The 15,856-nt window shown below is 46.4% G+C and overlaps 1 protein-coding gene across 1 annotated transcript in view; it reads right to left on the bottom strand.

The window, feature by feature from the left end:
• CHFR (checkpoint with forkhead and ring finger domains, E3 ubiquitin protein ligase) overlaps positions 1-15,856 on the bottom strand; it is a 37,339-nt gene that overhangs the window by 3,175 nt on the left and 18,308 nt on the right. Inside the window, exons 9-16 of the mRNA XM_015423784.1 lie at positions 14,496-14,650; positions 11,645-11,807; positions 10,355-10,497; positions 7,471-7,590; positions 4,311-4,394; positions 3,224-3,294; positions 2,376-2,463; positions 1,776-1,883 (exon numbers count right to left, since the gene is read on the bottom strand). Of these exons, the coding sequence (XP_015279270.1) occupies positions 1,776-1,883; positions 2,376-2,463; positions 3,224-3,294; positions 4,311-4,394; positions 7,471-7,590; positions 10,355-10,497; positions 11,645-11,807; positions 14,496-14,650 (932 nt within the window). The remainder of the gene's footprint in view (positions 1-1,775; positions 1,884-2,375; positions 2,464-3,223; positions 3,295-4,310; positions 4,395-7,470; positions 7,591-10,354; positions 10,498-11,644; positions 11,808-14,495; positions 14,651-15,856) is intronic.

Below are 15,856 nucleotides of genomic sequence, written 5' to 3'. Positions count from 1 at the left end.
AGTTCTCAAAGTGGGGCAGAGTCTCTATGGGTCCCTTTCCATACACAAGAAGGCAGCACGTATCTCTGCCCTCTCCTCTCCTCCCATTCCTAAAACGGTTGCAGCTTCTGCAGGCCCAAGGGCTGCTCTGAAGGTGCGACAACAGTATCGCACGCCTGCATCATTGTAATTTGATTCCAAAATCTGTACAAGGCTAGTTACAGAATTCCTCATTGGTGCTGAAACAAAGATCAAATCTCAATGTGTACTGATTACACTTTTGAAGAGACTACAGTACTGTTTTAAAACCCCTACCGGCAATCCTTGCAAATAAATAAAACAAACTGGGGGCCTGTGAGGAATTTGCCAGGAACAGGGAAAAATTTGGAAATCTCCCCCCCCCCCCCAACTGTAAGCTCTCTGAGACTTGAACAAGATGATCTCTCTCCCCTGCCCTGCTCCGTTTTGCCTTCAACCGACAGGCAGCTGCTCTCGGCGTTCTGTACCTCCTGGAGCATCCTCAGATCGTTTTCCTTGTTATTTCCCTTCTGGATTTGTGGTTTCAGTCTCCTCTCTGCATCAGTGAGGACCAATGAGATATATTTCCTTTTAAACCAAAAACAAAGTGGCCACTGCAGACTTGAACGGTTTGCTGATCATCTTTCCTTTCAAACTAAAGGAAGCATCATCACATCTTGCTCTCCTGTGTGTGTGTTTATGGGGGGTGTGACTCAAAAAAATATTGTCAGCAATGATTAGTTCTCAAAGTGGGGCAGAGTCTCTATGGGTCCCTTTCCATACACAAGAAGGCAGCACGTATCTCTGCCCTCTCCTCTCCTCCCATTCCTAAAACGGTTGCAGCTTCTGCAGGCCCAAGGGCTGCTCTGAAGGTGCGACAACAGTATCGCACGCCTGCATCATTGTAATTTGATTCCAAAATCTGTACAAGGCTAGTTACAGAATTCCTCATTGGTGCTGAAACAAAGATCAAATCTCAATGTGTACTGATTACACTTTTGAAGAGACTACAGTACTGTTTTAAAACCCCTACCGGCAATCCTTGCAAATAAATAAAACAAACTGGGGGCCTGTGAGGAATTTAGCCTTGTCTCTGGATGGCCCCCTTGGATGGCTTTAATCACCCGCACGGGGGCCAGCCAGTTAGATACAGCAATGCGTTTGCTGTACAAGAGTAAGTCACCTATAGTTCCAGGAACAGGGAAAATGTTGGAAATCCCCCCCCCCAACTGTAAGCTCTCTGATTCTTGAACAAGATGGTCTCTCTCCCCTGCCCTGCTCCATTTTGCCTTCAACTGACAGGCAGCTGCTCTCAGCGTTCTGTACCTCCTGGAGCATCCTCAGTCCTCAACAGGCTTTTTCCTTACTTTGCTTTCACACCCGCTGAATAATGTCCACTCAATCCACTTCCAGAAAATATTGCAACTGGTTTTACTGCATGAAAGGGCAAAATCTACTTGGAACTGATTGCTAAAGTGCACTGATTGCAGGAGCATCATTCAGCTTGTGTGAATAAGTGTCTTCAATCCTTAAAAAGCTGTTTTTCTGTATAACTGAGGAGATTCCCCACCCCACATAGCGAGAGATCCAGTCTTAACCTTGTCTCTGGATGGCCCCACTGGATGGCTTTAATCACCCGCACTGGGGCCAGCCAGTTAGATACAGCAATGCATTTGCTGTACAAGAGTAAGTCACCTATAGGACAAGCTTCTCACCACAGCAAAGCGGTATCCATAACCACATATTAGTTCTTCTGCTTAAGGATGGTTTTTCCATACCTGGCAATTCAGAAACAGGAATATTCCGCCTGTACTGATAAGCCAGCTCACGGAAGCTGCGGAGGCCGCAACAGTAACAGAGCACCGTTTCTCCAGTAATTCGGTAATCTGGAGGGGAAAATCGGGGGTTGCATATTACAAGCAGAAAAGAAACAAGGCGGCAATACCTCCTCGAAGCAAGGCAGTCACAACCATATATACTTGTAGCACCCAAAGGCCCTTCGTTTTCCAACTATTCCCACAATGGGAAACGCCCAGGATCCCAGTATAATGCAAGGAAAGGCGGACCACTTGAAGGACAGAATTTAAACTCGTTTCCAGAACGTCAAAGCAGTTTACAATTTTAACTCATTTCCAGAACGTCAAAGCAGGTTACAATTTAAAACACAATCCCTAAAATGGCAGGTCTAACACTTGCCAGTTTGTTTCATGTATCTGTCTAAAAAATGACCCCGTATTGTCTCTGCATCTTTTTGGCATAGGCTGTGATGACAAATCCATTGTTCAGCTCAGAAAGAATATCAACAATCAAACTTATTCAGGGCTGCTTAGAGAATCACGGTCCAGAAAGCCAAATTAAAAAGAAAAGAAGAGGTTTACCTGACAACACAAAAACTCCTCTTTGAAGAGCTAGGAGACTTTCATTCAACATGTTTTTCCATGTCAAATTCCTGGATGCCAGGTAATCCTAGAACGGGGGAAAGGTGTTGTCAGAAGGATTCCTATGAGGTATCCATACCAAATAAATTATTTTCTTTCTGAAGCAAAATAAATCTGTCTCTCTCCTACTCTCCACACTCTTGGGTGTAAACTAAGAAAAAAGGGAACAGAGATAGGCCAGTTTTATGGCACCAGGGAAGTAGTACCTACGGTACAGAGCTATAGTAAGCATTATAACAGTCATTTTTCAGTGTCTAAGCAGCCTGGATGTGCTCTTCCAGCCTAACCCAGGCTACCACCCCCAGATTCTACACTGCAACTGCAAGAACTAGAAAGTTCTTTTTAATAACTCAAACCAACAGCGTATCACCTGGATGCTAAATTTATGCAGGTCTCCAATTGGCAGAGACCAAGTTGTGTGTTTTCTCTTGACCCCACATCTGGTGTGTTGTTCAGCACCTTTTAATGGCTGCTTCGGCACTTGGATAAAGAGGAAAAACAGGCTTTTTTCCTCCTTGAGGCTATCCCAACCAATTAGATGTAGCAACATGGTAATGTCATGGAGCCAATTCAGAACGAGGACAACACTTCCTGTCCTCACTCTGAGTGGGAGAACATTTTTGCCTTCTTCTGTCGTGCCACCCCACAGAACAATTCACTGAAATGGAAAGCGATTCATTTTAAGAAGCCCATTTTATGGGATTTTTAAAAAAATGAAATGGCTCCCTTACTTCAGAAAATACTAGCACTGATCTGATGAGATATTAGAAACTGAAAATAAAATATACCTTTAAAATATCTGATTCATAATGATTGTTGTTAAGGACACCATCGAGACACTTGTCACCAAGATTTATTTCTATTAAAAAAACATAGGGGAAAATTACTTTTGCTTCAACATATCTGAATGCTATTTCTTAGATTCAGGACAGACAAGGAACTACTTTTTCACAGAGCACATAGTTAAATTGTGGAACTCGCTGCCACAGGATGTGGTCATGGCCGCCAACTTGGAAGGCTTTAAAATGGGAGTGGAAAAATTCATGGAGGAGAGGGCTATCAGTGTCTACCAGCCATGATGGATATCTACTCTCCCCGGTACTAGAGGCAGCATCCCTCTTTATACCAGCTGGCTGGGGAGCACAGGCAGGATGATGCTGTTGCAGACTTCCTCTTTGTGGGCTTCCTAGAGGCAGCTGGTTGGCCCCTGTGTGAACATAATACTGGACCAGATGGGCCTTGGGTCTGATCCTGCACGGCTCTGCTTATGTTCTCTTGCAACTAAGACAGGCCTCAAAGCCCTGACCTGGATGGGCCAGGCAAGCCCGATCTTGTCAGATCTCAGAAGCTAAGTGGGGCTGACTCTGTCAAGTACTTGGAAGGGCGACCTCCAAGGAATACCAGGGCTGGGACACAGAGGCAGGTTTATCAAGCCACCTCTCTGAAACGCCCTAGCCCTACTAGGGGTTGCCAGAAGTCACCATGACTTCCAGGCTCGCAAGCGCACGCATGCACACACACAAATACTCACAAAAATAGTTTTTAAAAAAGACAGGCCTCAAATGACTAGTCTACAATCTTGAACATGCAGAACCCGAAGAGGGTTTCAAATAAGGGCTACAGTCTGATCTGGGATTCTGGGCTGGAGTATTCCAAGGTCAATTTTAGTTGCGTGGGAATACTTAAATTGCATTTCTCAAAGTCACTGAACAAGCTTAGCTAAGACGTTAACATGAGACGTTAAACCTGAGTGCACCAAGCAGAATGGATTTTGGAGGCCAAGCCCTTCAAGGGCTTTCATGTCATAAGTGATTTCAGGTGTGCGAAACCAGTCTCGAAAGGCTCTGTGTAAAGACAATGACCCTGCCACCCTACCACAGAATGGTGCCAAGCAGCCGAAACACGCCACTCGAGTGCAGCCCCAGTACAAGTGACAAAAGGGTTGTAGACAGACGGTACCTGCAAACACATAATGAAGATAAGATTGTGGCATAAGTTATTTTGCGTACTGAGTGGTCTAACCCCATAAGTTTGTAAGCCATTTAGTTATTAGAAAGGACCCCAAAGCCATCCATTAAAAAGAAATCTAATAGGCAACCCTGGGAACACCCAACATAGTTCAGGAGTCGCTAACCTCTTTGAGCCTGTGGTAACCTTTGGAATTCTGACAAAGGGCGGTGGGCGCCAGCTCCAGGTTGGGAGATTTGGGGAGATTTTGTGGTGGAGTCTGAGGAGGCCACGGCTTACAGAGCAGAGAGGCCTCAGCTGGATAGAATGCCATAGAGTCCACTCTCCAGAGCAGCTATTTTCTTCAGGCGAACAGAGCTCTGTCATCTGGGAGTTCAGTTTTAATTCTAGGAGGTCTCCAGGTTCTACCTGGAGGCTGGCAACCCTAGGTCTGGAAGCAACCTCTGGGTGACCTTATACCACCTGACTTGCATGACTGCTTGCTACTGTTCAACATCAGCCACCTTATGAAAGCCAGTGTGGTGTAGCGGCTGGAGCTCCAGAGTAGGGTCTGGGAGACCCAAGTTTGAATCCCCATCTTGCTCTGGAAGCTCCCTGGGTGGTTTTGGGCCAGTTACATACTTTCAGCCTAACCTATCTCACAGGGTTGTTGTGAGGAGGAAAAAAGAGGAGAGGAGAATGACGTAAGCTGCTTTAGTCCCCACTGTGGAAAAACCTGAGATATTAATGAATTAAATAAATAATAAATATAGCTGAAGACAGGAAGCAGATAAAAGGTAGGTTGATGAATGGCTGAAAAGGAGAGAAGGAGGCAGGGAAAGGGAAGAGGACACGGGGACTGACAGGAGGATGGAAATAGGAAATAGTGTTGGGAAAGGGATACCGGGGGGAAGTAAGTTTGCACTCCACAAATCCTTGAGAGTTCCCTACCATGCAAGTGGGCCGGGCCGAGTGGCCAGCACCACACAACCGAACCATAGTTTTCCAAAGCATAGGCTGCTGGGGGGTGGAATCTGAAGACAAAGGGGCAGATAAATGTAGACTGGCTGTTGGGTGGGAAGGAGAGAATGAATCAGGAAAAGGGTAGAGGCTACAGAGGCTTTCAGGAAAGGGAATGAGGAAACACTGGGGGAGGAGGAAATGAGATGCCTCTCGCAAGTCCTTGCGGGTTCCCACTTGTACGAATCTAATAGTAACTCTTCAACATTTCAGGCAGAGGCTCTGTTCAACAGGATGCCATTTAAATCTGCACGTAGCTAATCAAAAGCCCTGATGGGAAAAGATCACACCTAGCCCCAAAGCACTTCCTAAAAGCACTTGGGTGCCAGGAGGGGTATTGGTGGGCAACATGTTGGTGAACCCTTACACAGTGGGTTCCTGATCCCTGTGCCTCACATAGCATATCCCCAAACACTGCTGGTTCACAGGAAACTGGAAACAGACTAGACAGGTGGCACCACTCTAAATGTGAGATTGCCTATCCTCCACTCACCTGAGCTTGCCTGTGATTGGCTGCCAGGACTCTCCATGGGACCATGTTAGAAGAGACTGGTGGGCATGTGGGACAGGGCCTTCTCTGTGGTGAGCACCCAAAAACACAACGGAGATCTATCTCCTCCCTCCCCACTTTTTGGCATTCCATAGCTTTGTAAATGCTCTTGTATCATACAGTCCCATTAGGTGTAGTGGTTGTTTGATTTGGCTACTGCTGATTTTACTGCTGGTGGCTCCTGTTATTGCCATTTGTTATTGTTATTACTGGTTCAATAGCTTTATGGCTATTTTAGATCTGTTTTTGTTATTAATTGCGGCTACACTGTGGCTAGCTGCTGCTGCGTGTAGATTTTAGTCCTCTGTCCTGTAGTTTGGGGGCTATTTTTGTAGAGAAGTGAGACAGAAATAATACGTCTCTTTGGGGTCAGCCAAGCAGGAGGGTATTTGGATTCTCCTGCGAAGGAGAGACATCATCAAAAGAGAGCTGGAAGACAAGAAAACAGAGAAGACTGATTCCTTCCAGTTGTTCAGGTGATAATTATGCAGCAGCCTCCAACTCCTCAGTAGGAAGACAGGCCTAAACTACGTTCCTTCCTCCATCCGTAAAGGGACATGAAAAGCAAAACATTTCTTTACCACTGTTGTTCCCAGAACTGCACCCTACATCTCCCCTCAAAACAACTTCATTCACAGGGAAAGGGTTAATAGAACTCCTAAAAAGAATTGCATACAACACTTGGGACAAAATGGAACCACATGGCGGCATCCATTTAAATCTACATTGTTTGCTCCAGCACAAAGGCTCAGGGTAGGTAAAGATGTTCAAGGTCCTTTTAAAAACAATTACCCTATTAAAACCAAAATGAAATTCAATCAAGATGGGTCAGCGCCTTCCAAATATCTCCTGGTTTAGTACAGACCTCTAGAAGAACCCAACTCCAAGAGAGGAGTCTTAACAGTTCAAATCTGAGTGTATCTTCCAAGAGAAAGACTTTTGGAACTGTCCTGGGAACTCATTCCCTCATATGGGAGCTCTAGAATGACCTTGGGATAGGTATGATCAGAGGCTTCTTGATGCAATGGCATCTAGGTCATAGTGCACCATATGGAAGGCCACGGATCTTGTAGCCACTTCTGAGAGTCCATTTTGTTCATGCAAAAACCTGGTCCCAATAACTCCGATGGCCTTAAAAAGAAGATAGCCCAGCCAATTTTCTTTTTTAAAAAGTGTGCTTAGTTTTTAAACACACGTTAATAGCCTAATTATTGCTGAGGATCAAGCTAGACAAGAGGTTGAGAAATCAGTGAATGGACAGTGGTTTCTGAGAAGTAAATTCCAGCTGCAAGAGAGGCTAATTTGGATCATGGCCACAAGGTGTGTAAGTTGGGGGGGAGGGTATAAGGTGTGTAAGTTGGGGAGGGAGGGTATAAGGTGTGTAAGTTGGGGGGGGGATTTTCTACCTCAATGAGAAGTAAGCTTTTGTTACATGGGATGAAAGCAATGGAGAGAGAGAGGGAGAGAGAGGATTGACAGAAACCTGTATCAAAGCTGTGTAGTGATGTGCTAGCTTACATTGCTGAGGGGCGATATGTGGATTCTGCTCGCGCTCCGCTCTGCGGTCCGGCATTGGCTGGAAACAGCATGTACAGATCACGTGACTTCCTTGAGAAGGACACACGTACTCCTGGACAGCTTGATTGCAAGGAGAGTAACGGAAAAGAAGGCAAATGAATAAGGAGAAAAACAAAAAGGTGTGGCATGACAAGAGACGGGCAGGGAGCAGAGAACCCGTCTTGTCCTTGGTTCTCCCCAAACCATTTCAGAGGAGCCTTCTGCAATCTGTCTACAAAGGGAACGATTTCCATTTGCTGCAGAACCCAGGCAACTATCTGATCATTCTGAAATGCATTTCAAGGGCTTTTATATGGTTGCACTCCAGTTATGCAATACATTTACCTGGTACCATCTTTGTTACCTTTTGGACAAAAGGCAAGATCTTTTCCAACCTCCTGAGCTCATGGCACCTAGTTCAATTCCTCTTGTTCGGTAATTATGTCGTTTATTTTCTTGACGTTACTGCTTATGCTGCTACTTCAACTGACCTATTCCTAGTGTGTTAAATTAGGCACCACGTAAGGTTAGCAGGGATGGATCCACACTCCATTAACAATTTCCACCAGTTCCCTTTTCCTATTGCAGGCCCCCTTCGTGTCATTGCTCAGAGTCTCCCACCCTGCCCCAGGAGCAGCCTTTTGTAGAGACCAGTAGGCTGCAAGGGGAAAGTTCAACTCCACTGGTAGAAAATTTAGTCTGGATCCAGCCCATAACCAGGTCTGTTCAGTGTCTGGATGGAAGAACCTATTGCAAAGCCACCCTGAGTTCTGTGACAGAGGAAAGGCAGGACATGAAACAGAATTTAAAAAATGAAACACGTTGGTAAAAAAAAAAGCAGTACCGGTAGAACAACAGAGACAGGAACCGCTTTCATTGTTAATTTTCTCTTTCGATGTGGGTCAATTTTATAAGCTTTCTTGAAGACCAGTTTGGAAATCATTTGTTAATTAAGTTTTGTGTTAACGCAAGGGGCCGGTAAGTCCTGTTGAACTGCACCCATCAACACCAGGCCCTAAAACAGAAGTCAACGTTCACCTGCAACTGACCCTTGCAGGGAAAGACTGGAAGAGGGAGGCTTCCTCCAGAAGGCCTTTGGGGCTGGTAGTTGTGCCTTTCAGGGATAATTTCCCGCTGTTGCTGACAATCTCCTGTGAGTCACTGCTCACTTCTTCATCTCACTTGACTCACGGAAGCTCCTACCTTGCCATAAATTTTGTTAAGTCTTTAAGGTGCTACCGGACTCTTGCCTCTTTTCGACTGCTACAAACAGACTGAAACGGCTACCCATCCTGATGATCTTATAACGGAACACTAGATAAGCTAAACAGGGTCACAGAGTTCCCGGAAGGCAGGTCGAAAACAGATGCTCAGATCAGGACCACAAGTGCTGCAAGATCAATGTAATACCGCAATCGGGAACTCTGTTTACAAAGTACATCTGAATGCTGCACTCTGACACGGCTACCCATCCTGATGATCTTATAGGGAACACTAAATAAGCTAAACAGGGTCATAGAGTTCCCGGAAGGCAGGTCAAAAACAGATGCTCAGATCAGGACCACAAGTGCTACAAGATCAATGTAATACCGCAATCGGAAACTCTTACAAAGTACATCTGAATGCTGCACTCTTCTTCTGTGGAGATGAACTCAAGCAGCAGGCCCTGGGTAAAACCGAGCCTTGTCTATCGTGGGTGTTGTGTGTAAAATGCCATCAAGTCTCAGCTGACTTACAGCAACTCCATATGGTCTTCAAGGCAAGATACATTCAGAGGTGGTTCTGCTATTGCCTGCCTCTGCATAGTGACCCTGGAATTCCTTGGTGGTCTCCCTTTCAAATGCTAGTCAGAGCTGGCTCGGCTTGTTTCCGAGATCTGACAAGATCAGGCTAGCCTGGGTCATCCAGGTCAGGGCTTGGTCATGGTGTTCATCTTTGATAATCGAAGCTTTCTGCCACCCATCACAAACTAATCACCATGGCCAACACCTGTTGGAATTTACTAGGCTATCCAAATCCACTACTAGGCTTACCAAATTCCGGCGGGGGAATGCCGTCCCCGCGGCGAGGCTCCTGCCAGGAAATACAATTCCCCCGCCGGAATTTGGTAAGCCTATCCACGACTGCTGTGATCCCATACCACTGAAATCCTAACCACAGTTGGGTACGGAAGATCCTGCTTTGGAGAGATTAACTCAAGGGCAATTTCAAGGCCTGCAAGCCCTTATCTAGACAGTTTCAGGTGAGTAGCCATGTTAGTCTTGTAGTAGCAAACCAAAATTCAAGTCCAGTAGTACCTTAGAGACCAATTTTCCCTCCAGGGGTATACACTTTCAGTGAATCGAAGCTTACTTCATCAGATAAGCCTTTGGTATCTGACAAAGTGGGGTTAGAAAACTCACAAAAGCTTACATCCTGGAAAATTTGGTGCTCCTGGACTCAGACGTTATCTCTCTTTTTGGCGAGTATTTTGTGTGTGTATGCCTGGAAGTCATGGTTAACTTCTGGCGACCCCTAGTGGGGCTTGGATGTTTCAGAGAGGTGGCTTAATATTGCCTGCCTCTGTGTCCCAACCCTGGTATTCCTTGGAGGTCTCCCTTCCAAATACTTGCCAGGGTCGGCCCTGCTTAGCTTCCGAGATCTGGCGAGATGGGGCTTGCCTGGGCTATCCAGGTCAGGGCAGACTTTGTTTTATCTTGACAGCGAAAGTTCCCTTTCTTTCACCCCAGCCAGTGCAGATACCTGGCAAAACTGGCTGGGTGTTACCAAAACAGCAAAAATCTTGGCAGGATGAAAGTCAGTGGTGTCAATTACAGCCCTTGGCCCTATTGCTTGTCACACTGACCTGTTGGAAAGTTGGCAGAGGTAGACGGTGCATCCCCCAATGACGGCACTGCCTCCAGTTCTCCTTCCTGACCCGAGGACAGAAGGGGCTGAGCAGGAGGCCGGCGAGATCCCGGACACTGTCTGCATGTGATATAGGGCTGGCTGAAAAAGAGGGACGTAGTTAGGTTGTTGGAACCAATTCAGGAAAACCGAACGGAATTCAATCAGACATGAGTCCATTGCCCAGCATAATGCAAGAGCCCTGCTGGTCCAGACTACCACCACTTCCTGTGGCAGTGAATTCCATGTGTTCATTACTCTTTGGGTGAAGAAGTACTTCCTTTAATATTTTATTTCCTCATCAATTTCACTGAGTGCCCATGAGTTCTTGTATTGTGAGAAAGGGAGAAAAAGTACTTCTTTCTCTATCTTCTCCATCCCATGCATAATTCTGTAAACCTCTATCGCGTCACCCCTCAGTCGTCGTTTCTCCAAGCTAAAGAGCCCTAACCTCTTTAGCCTTTCTTCATTGCGAAAGTGTTTCGGCCTCTTAATCGTTTTAGTTTCCCTTTTCTGCACCTTTTCCAATGCTATGATATCTTTCGGGTGCGGTGACCAGAAATGAACACAGTATTCCAAATGAGGCCATACCACAGATTTATAAAGGGGCATTATGATACTGGCTGATTCGTTTTCAGTTCGCAAGTCAAAGCTGTATGATGGAGGGAGCTTCGGCTCTTGAAAGCTCATACCCCGAAAATCTTAAGAACATAAGAGAAGCCAATGTTGGATCAGGCCAATGGCCCATCCAGTCCAACACTCTGTGTCACACAGTGGCCAGAAATACCAGGTGCCATCAGGAGGTCCACCAGTGGGGCCAGGACACTAGAAGCCCTCCCACTGTTGCCCCCCCCAAGCACCAAAAAAACCCAGTGTATCACTTGCCCCAGAGTTCCTATCTATACCTTGCGTCTAATAGCCACTGATGGATCTCTGCTCCATATCTCTGCTCCATCTTGTTGGTCTCTAAAGCACTACTAGACATGAATCCAGCTGTTCCTTTTGTGACCCTTACAGTAGCTGGTATTCAGATATACTTCCTCTGAACATGGAGATTTCCTCCAATTTCTCGGCTGCGCAGGGGTTTCTTTGAATCTGGATCCCTCGGGGTCTGCCACGCTCCCTTGAGATGCACTGCCTGTCATCCAGACAGACCGTATCTTTTCCAAATGGGTATAATTTGGACTGAGATCTCCTAAACGAATACAGATTTCAGAATGCAAAATCCACGCCGGTAAAACACCCTCACCTAATATCTGAGGATTCACTATCGACATCCGAGAGTTCCAAGAGATCTTCAGAACTTCCTTCTTCGTCTGAAAAGGACCTCCTCACTTTTGGCTGGAGCATGTCTTGAGTGATTTTGTTCCGGGCATCCATGCTCCGCACATCCTCTTCGTTGCGGCACTTATCTAGGAATACAAGAAACGGTATCAACAACACAGACATATTTCCAGCCCACCTTCCTTTGAATCAGCTCAGGGGAGGCATACATGTTCCTCTTTTCACTTACACGAAGCCAGACCACTGGTCCACCTAGCTCAGTATTGGCTGGCAGTGGATCTGGGTCCCAAATGGAGAAAGGCTTGCTATCCAAGCTCCTTGCACTGGAGATGGCAGGGATCGAACCTAGGATTCTGTGCATGCAGAATAAGTCCTCCGCTACAGAGACACTGCTCTTCTTCTAAAGATACATGCAGTCCATTTAACTGGATCTGAATAGGCAGGGTATGAGGCAGTTTGAGAGAGCCAATTTGGTGTAGTGATTAAGTGTGTGGACTCTAATCTGGGAGAACCGGGTTTGATTCCCCACTCTTCCACTTGCAGCTGCTGGTGTGACCTTGGGTCAGTCACAAGTTCTTCCAGAACACTTCTCTCACAAGCAGTTCTGGAAAGAACTCTCTCAGCCCCACCTACCTCACAGGGTGTCTGTTGTGGGGAGGGGGAGGGAAAGGAAATTGTAAGCCGCTCCGAGACTCCAAGTGAAGGACGGGGTATAAATCCAATCTCTTCTTCTTCATTTGGGAAGTTGGTGGGTCTTTTACTGAGGCCCCCCAGCAGCCTAACTCCAGTACCTTGTTTATCTACTTGCTTCATGTATGCCCTGCCTTTCCATTTCTACCCTGCCTTTCTCCTCAGAGGGGACACAAAGGGGCTTACAATCATTCTCCTCTCCTCCACTTTATCCTCACAACAGCCTTGTTTAGGAAAAGTTAGGCTGAGAGCGTGTGACCGGCCCGAGATCACCCAGCAAGCTTCCATGGCAGAATGGGGATTTGAACCTGGGTCACCTAGACCCTAGTCTGATACTCCAACCATCACACCATATCCTGGCTCAAAGAACATGAAGAGAAGGAGATTTTGGACTGCACGGGTTGCTGTTCAGAATTCTACCACGCTTGTTTCATGTGTAGTCTAACTTCAGCGATAATCCAGCGAGATCTCTGTGACTATGCCGTCAAGTATATTTAGGGGTGTGCAAAAAAAAAAATCGGTCGGATTCGGATTCTGCCGAATCTGGCAGAGAATCAATTTCGGCTGGCAGAAAGACTCCTGCATGTCAATTTCGTCAGTACAAGTTCCTGGGCAAACTTAAGCCTGATTCCTGTTCACCAGGAGGCATTTTGGCACTGCTGCAAAAATGGATATAAGAGCAAAAGCAGCAGTGATGCTGGATTCTTAAAACCTCAGTCTGGGAACACCGGAAGTCGTGTGGAATCATGTTTATTGCATGCAATGTGCACCCCCAGCATGGGAAAATATGCATAGGTACATACAGGGCTACAATGGATTTATATATATTATTTCTAAATGAATAGATCTTATTAGCATTCTCAATCTTCACTTGCTCACTGCAACATCAGAGATGCAAAAAGGCCCCAAAGAGGATTTTTATATATGTGTTTCAGAGCCGATAACCAGAGCTCAATTTCCTTTTTTTTAAAAAAAAAAAAGCACACTGGATATGAAGTCTACTTCAAAAGTAACTTTACGCCACTGTATTCCCAAATGCATGTAAGCTTGCTGTGATTACTCACTGCAATCAAAATCACTCGGCACCTGTTCAAAGGTACACTATTACTTGGGACATTCCAAGCCACAGCCCTGGCACTAAAATTCTTCCCAGGGTTCCACTCAGGCCTGTAGCGACAGTGGGGCATTTTGGGGCCCTGCTCCCCCCCAATTAAAAGCCCTTCCCCACAAGTAGCCATGCCAGAAACCTTATTTTTGAGGAAAGACCCCCTTGCTGCCTGCCACCACGGTGAGAGCAAGTGCAGCTTGCCTTCGGGCTTCCCTCTCCCTCCCGCTGTGGAATTTGGGGGGGGGGATCATGGGACCTGGGAAAAGACAGCTCAGAGGGCATTTAATTGCCTTCAGAAGGCATTTAAATGCTTTTTGAGTTCCCTTCCACAGGGCAAGAGAGCTTACAAAGGTATTCAAGAGGGGTACCTTCGATACATCTCTAATAATCCCCTTTTCTGCTAGCCCACTCACCAGATGGGTGAAATGCCGAAGGTACCACTCGAGTGCCCTTCTAAGCTTTCTTGCCCGGTGGAAGGGAACTCAGAAGGCAATCTAAAGGCAATTAAATGCCCACTGAGCTGTTTTTCCCCCCTAGGAACTGATGCATTCGCTGCCCTGTCCCTTGAAAGGAAGGGCTAGAAACAAGCTTGGAGCCTCCCCCTTTAAAGACAGGCGTTCAGATTCATTTAATGAACTGTAAGTTAACTGCCCCCTTGAAAATGTAAATGCCCCCCGAACCAAAAAATAATAATCCTGGCTATGGGCCTGCAATGCACTTGTGTTCTGATTAAGCCCTCCTGTTGCCACCTGGAGTCCCGTTGACTTCAATGTAACTTAGCACAATTCACTTCCTGGATTGTTCAATGCGTGTGCTAATTAAAAAAAAGTAAAGGTTCCCTTGCTCGAAAGCTAGTCGAATCCGACTCTAGGGCTGCGGTGCTCATCTCCATTTCAAAGCAGAAGAGCCAGCGTGTCCGAAGATGTTTCAGTGGTCATGTAGCCGGCATGACTAAACACCAAGGCGCACGGAACGCTGTGCTAATTACCACCCCCCAAACAGCTTGTTTCCCACTTGCCTGGATGCTGGATGAGATACGCTTCCACCAAGTTGTTCAGAATATGGTTTTTACAAATGCGCTCCACCGGACAGCGGCACGTCGGACAGAGAGAGGAGCGTTCCATCCACCCTGAGTAGCAAGCGGCACAGAAGGTGTGCATGCAAGGTTGCAAACTGGAGAGAAAGCGTGGGGAAACAAGCAACACATGAACACATGAAGCTGCCTTACAGTGCGTCAGACCCTTCGTCCATCAAAGTCAGTTTGTCTACTCAGATGAGAAGCAGCCCTCCAGGATCTCAGGCAGAGATCTTCCACATTCCCTGCTCCCTGATCCTTTTAACTGGAGATGCCAGGGACTGATCCTGGGACTTCCTGCATTCCAAGCGGATGCTCTACCACTGAGCCACAGTCTCTCCACAAGAACAGCAACACCTCATTGAGAGATGTGGCAAAGGCCACATTCAAACCTCTGTCTGTGACAGGCACCAAAATGGCACCCATCGCCCACTTCCCTCCCTCCTTCCCTCACACTTGGAGCGCAGTGGAAAGCTTCCTGGTTTGGGAGGCCTTCAAACAAACTCCAGTTGGCTGCAACATCTGAATGCAAGTTCCTGGGCAAACGTAAGCCTGATTCCTGTTCACCAGGAGGCAAATTGGGAATGAAACAGGCTGAAGATTACTTTCGAAGCCTTCTTCTCAAGGGTGGGGCAAGATGACAGCAGTTGGAAAAGGAAACAGTGGAGAAAATCCAGGATTTGAGCATAACTGTGATCTCTCTCTTTCCAACTGGAACAAAAAACAGGGCTCAAGCTCTGGTTTTACAGTATTTTGCATTGGGGGGAAACCTGAATATTTTGAGTCTGTGATCATTTAAAAAGTGCACCACAAAACCCAAATACAGACCAAAATTATTGCTGTCATTATTGCGGGTTGCAAGAGAGGTAAGAGCATGGGGTGGGGGTGGGATATGGGGAAAAATGGCTTATGACAGCCCTGCAATGGAGTCTTATTACTCCCATGTTTGGGGGGGGCATATGTGTGTGGAGCTGAGAGAGAGGCTGATGATAAACCTGTAAAGAACTCCACTGTTAATACCGAGGGGGAGGCCGAGATCTATAAACGAGGCTGCAACAAGTTCCATTCCAATTAAAACTGCCCCCCCCCTAATTTGCATGGGAAACTCCAGCTTGTTTTTCTTGCTATAGCCTTTCTGAGCCCGTGACCTAAAGAGGTTATTTATTAATTACATTTATTCCACCTTTCCTCCAAGGAGGAGCATCATATTAAAGTTCTCTCTTCCCACTTTTTTTTTTTTTTTTTTCTGTCGAGTCAGTTGACTTATGGCGACCTCGTGGGGTTTTCAAAGCAAGAGATGTCCA

This window comes from Gekko japonicus, unplaced genomic scaffold (genome assembly GCF_001447785.1).
Source record: "Gekko japonicus isolate JY-2015 unplaced genomic scaffold, Gekko_japonicus_V1.1 scaffold137, whole genome shotgun sequence".
In the NCBI taxonomy this organism is placed as follows: Eukaryota; Metazoa; Chordata; class Lepidosauria; order Squamata; family Gekkonidae; genus Gekko; species Gekko japonicus.
This window is presented reverse-complemented; position numbering and strand designations above follow the sequence as displayed.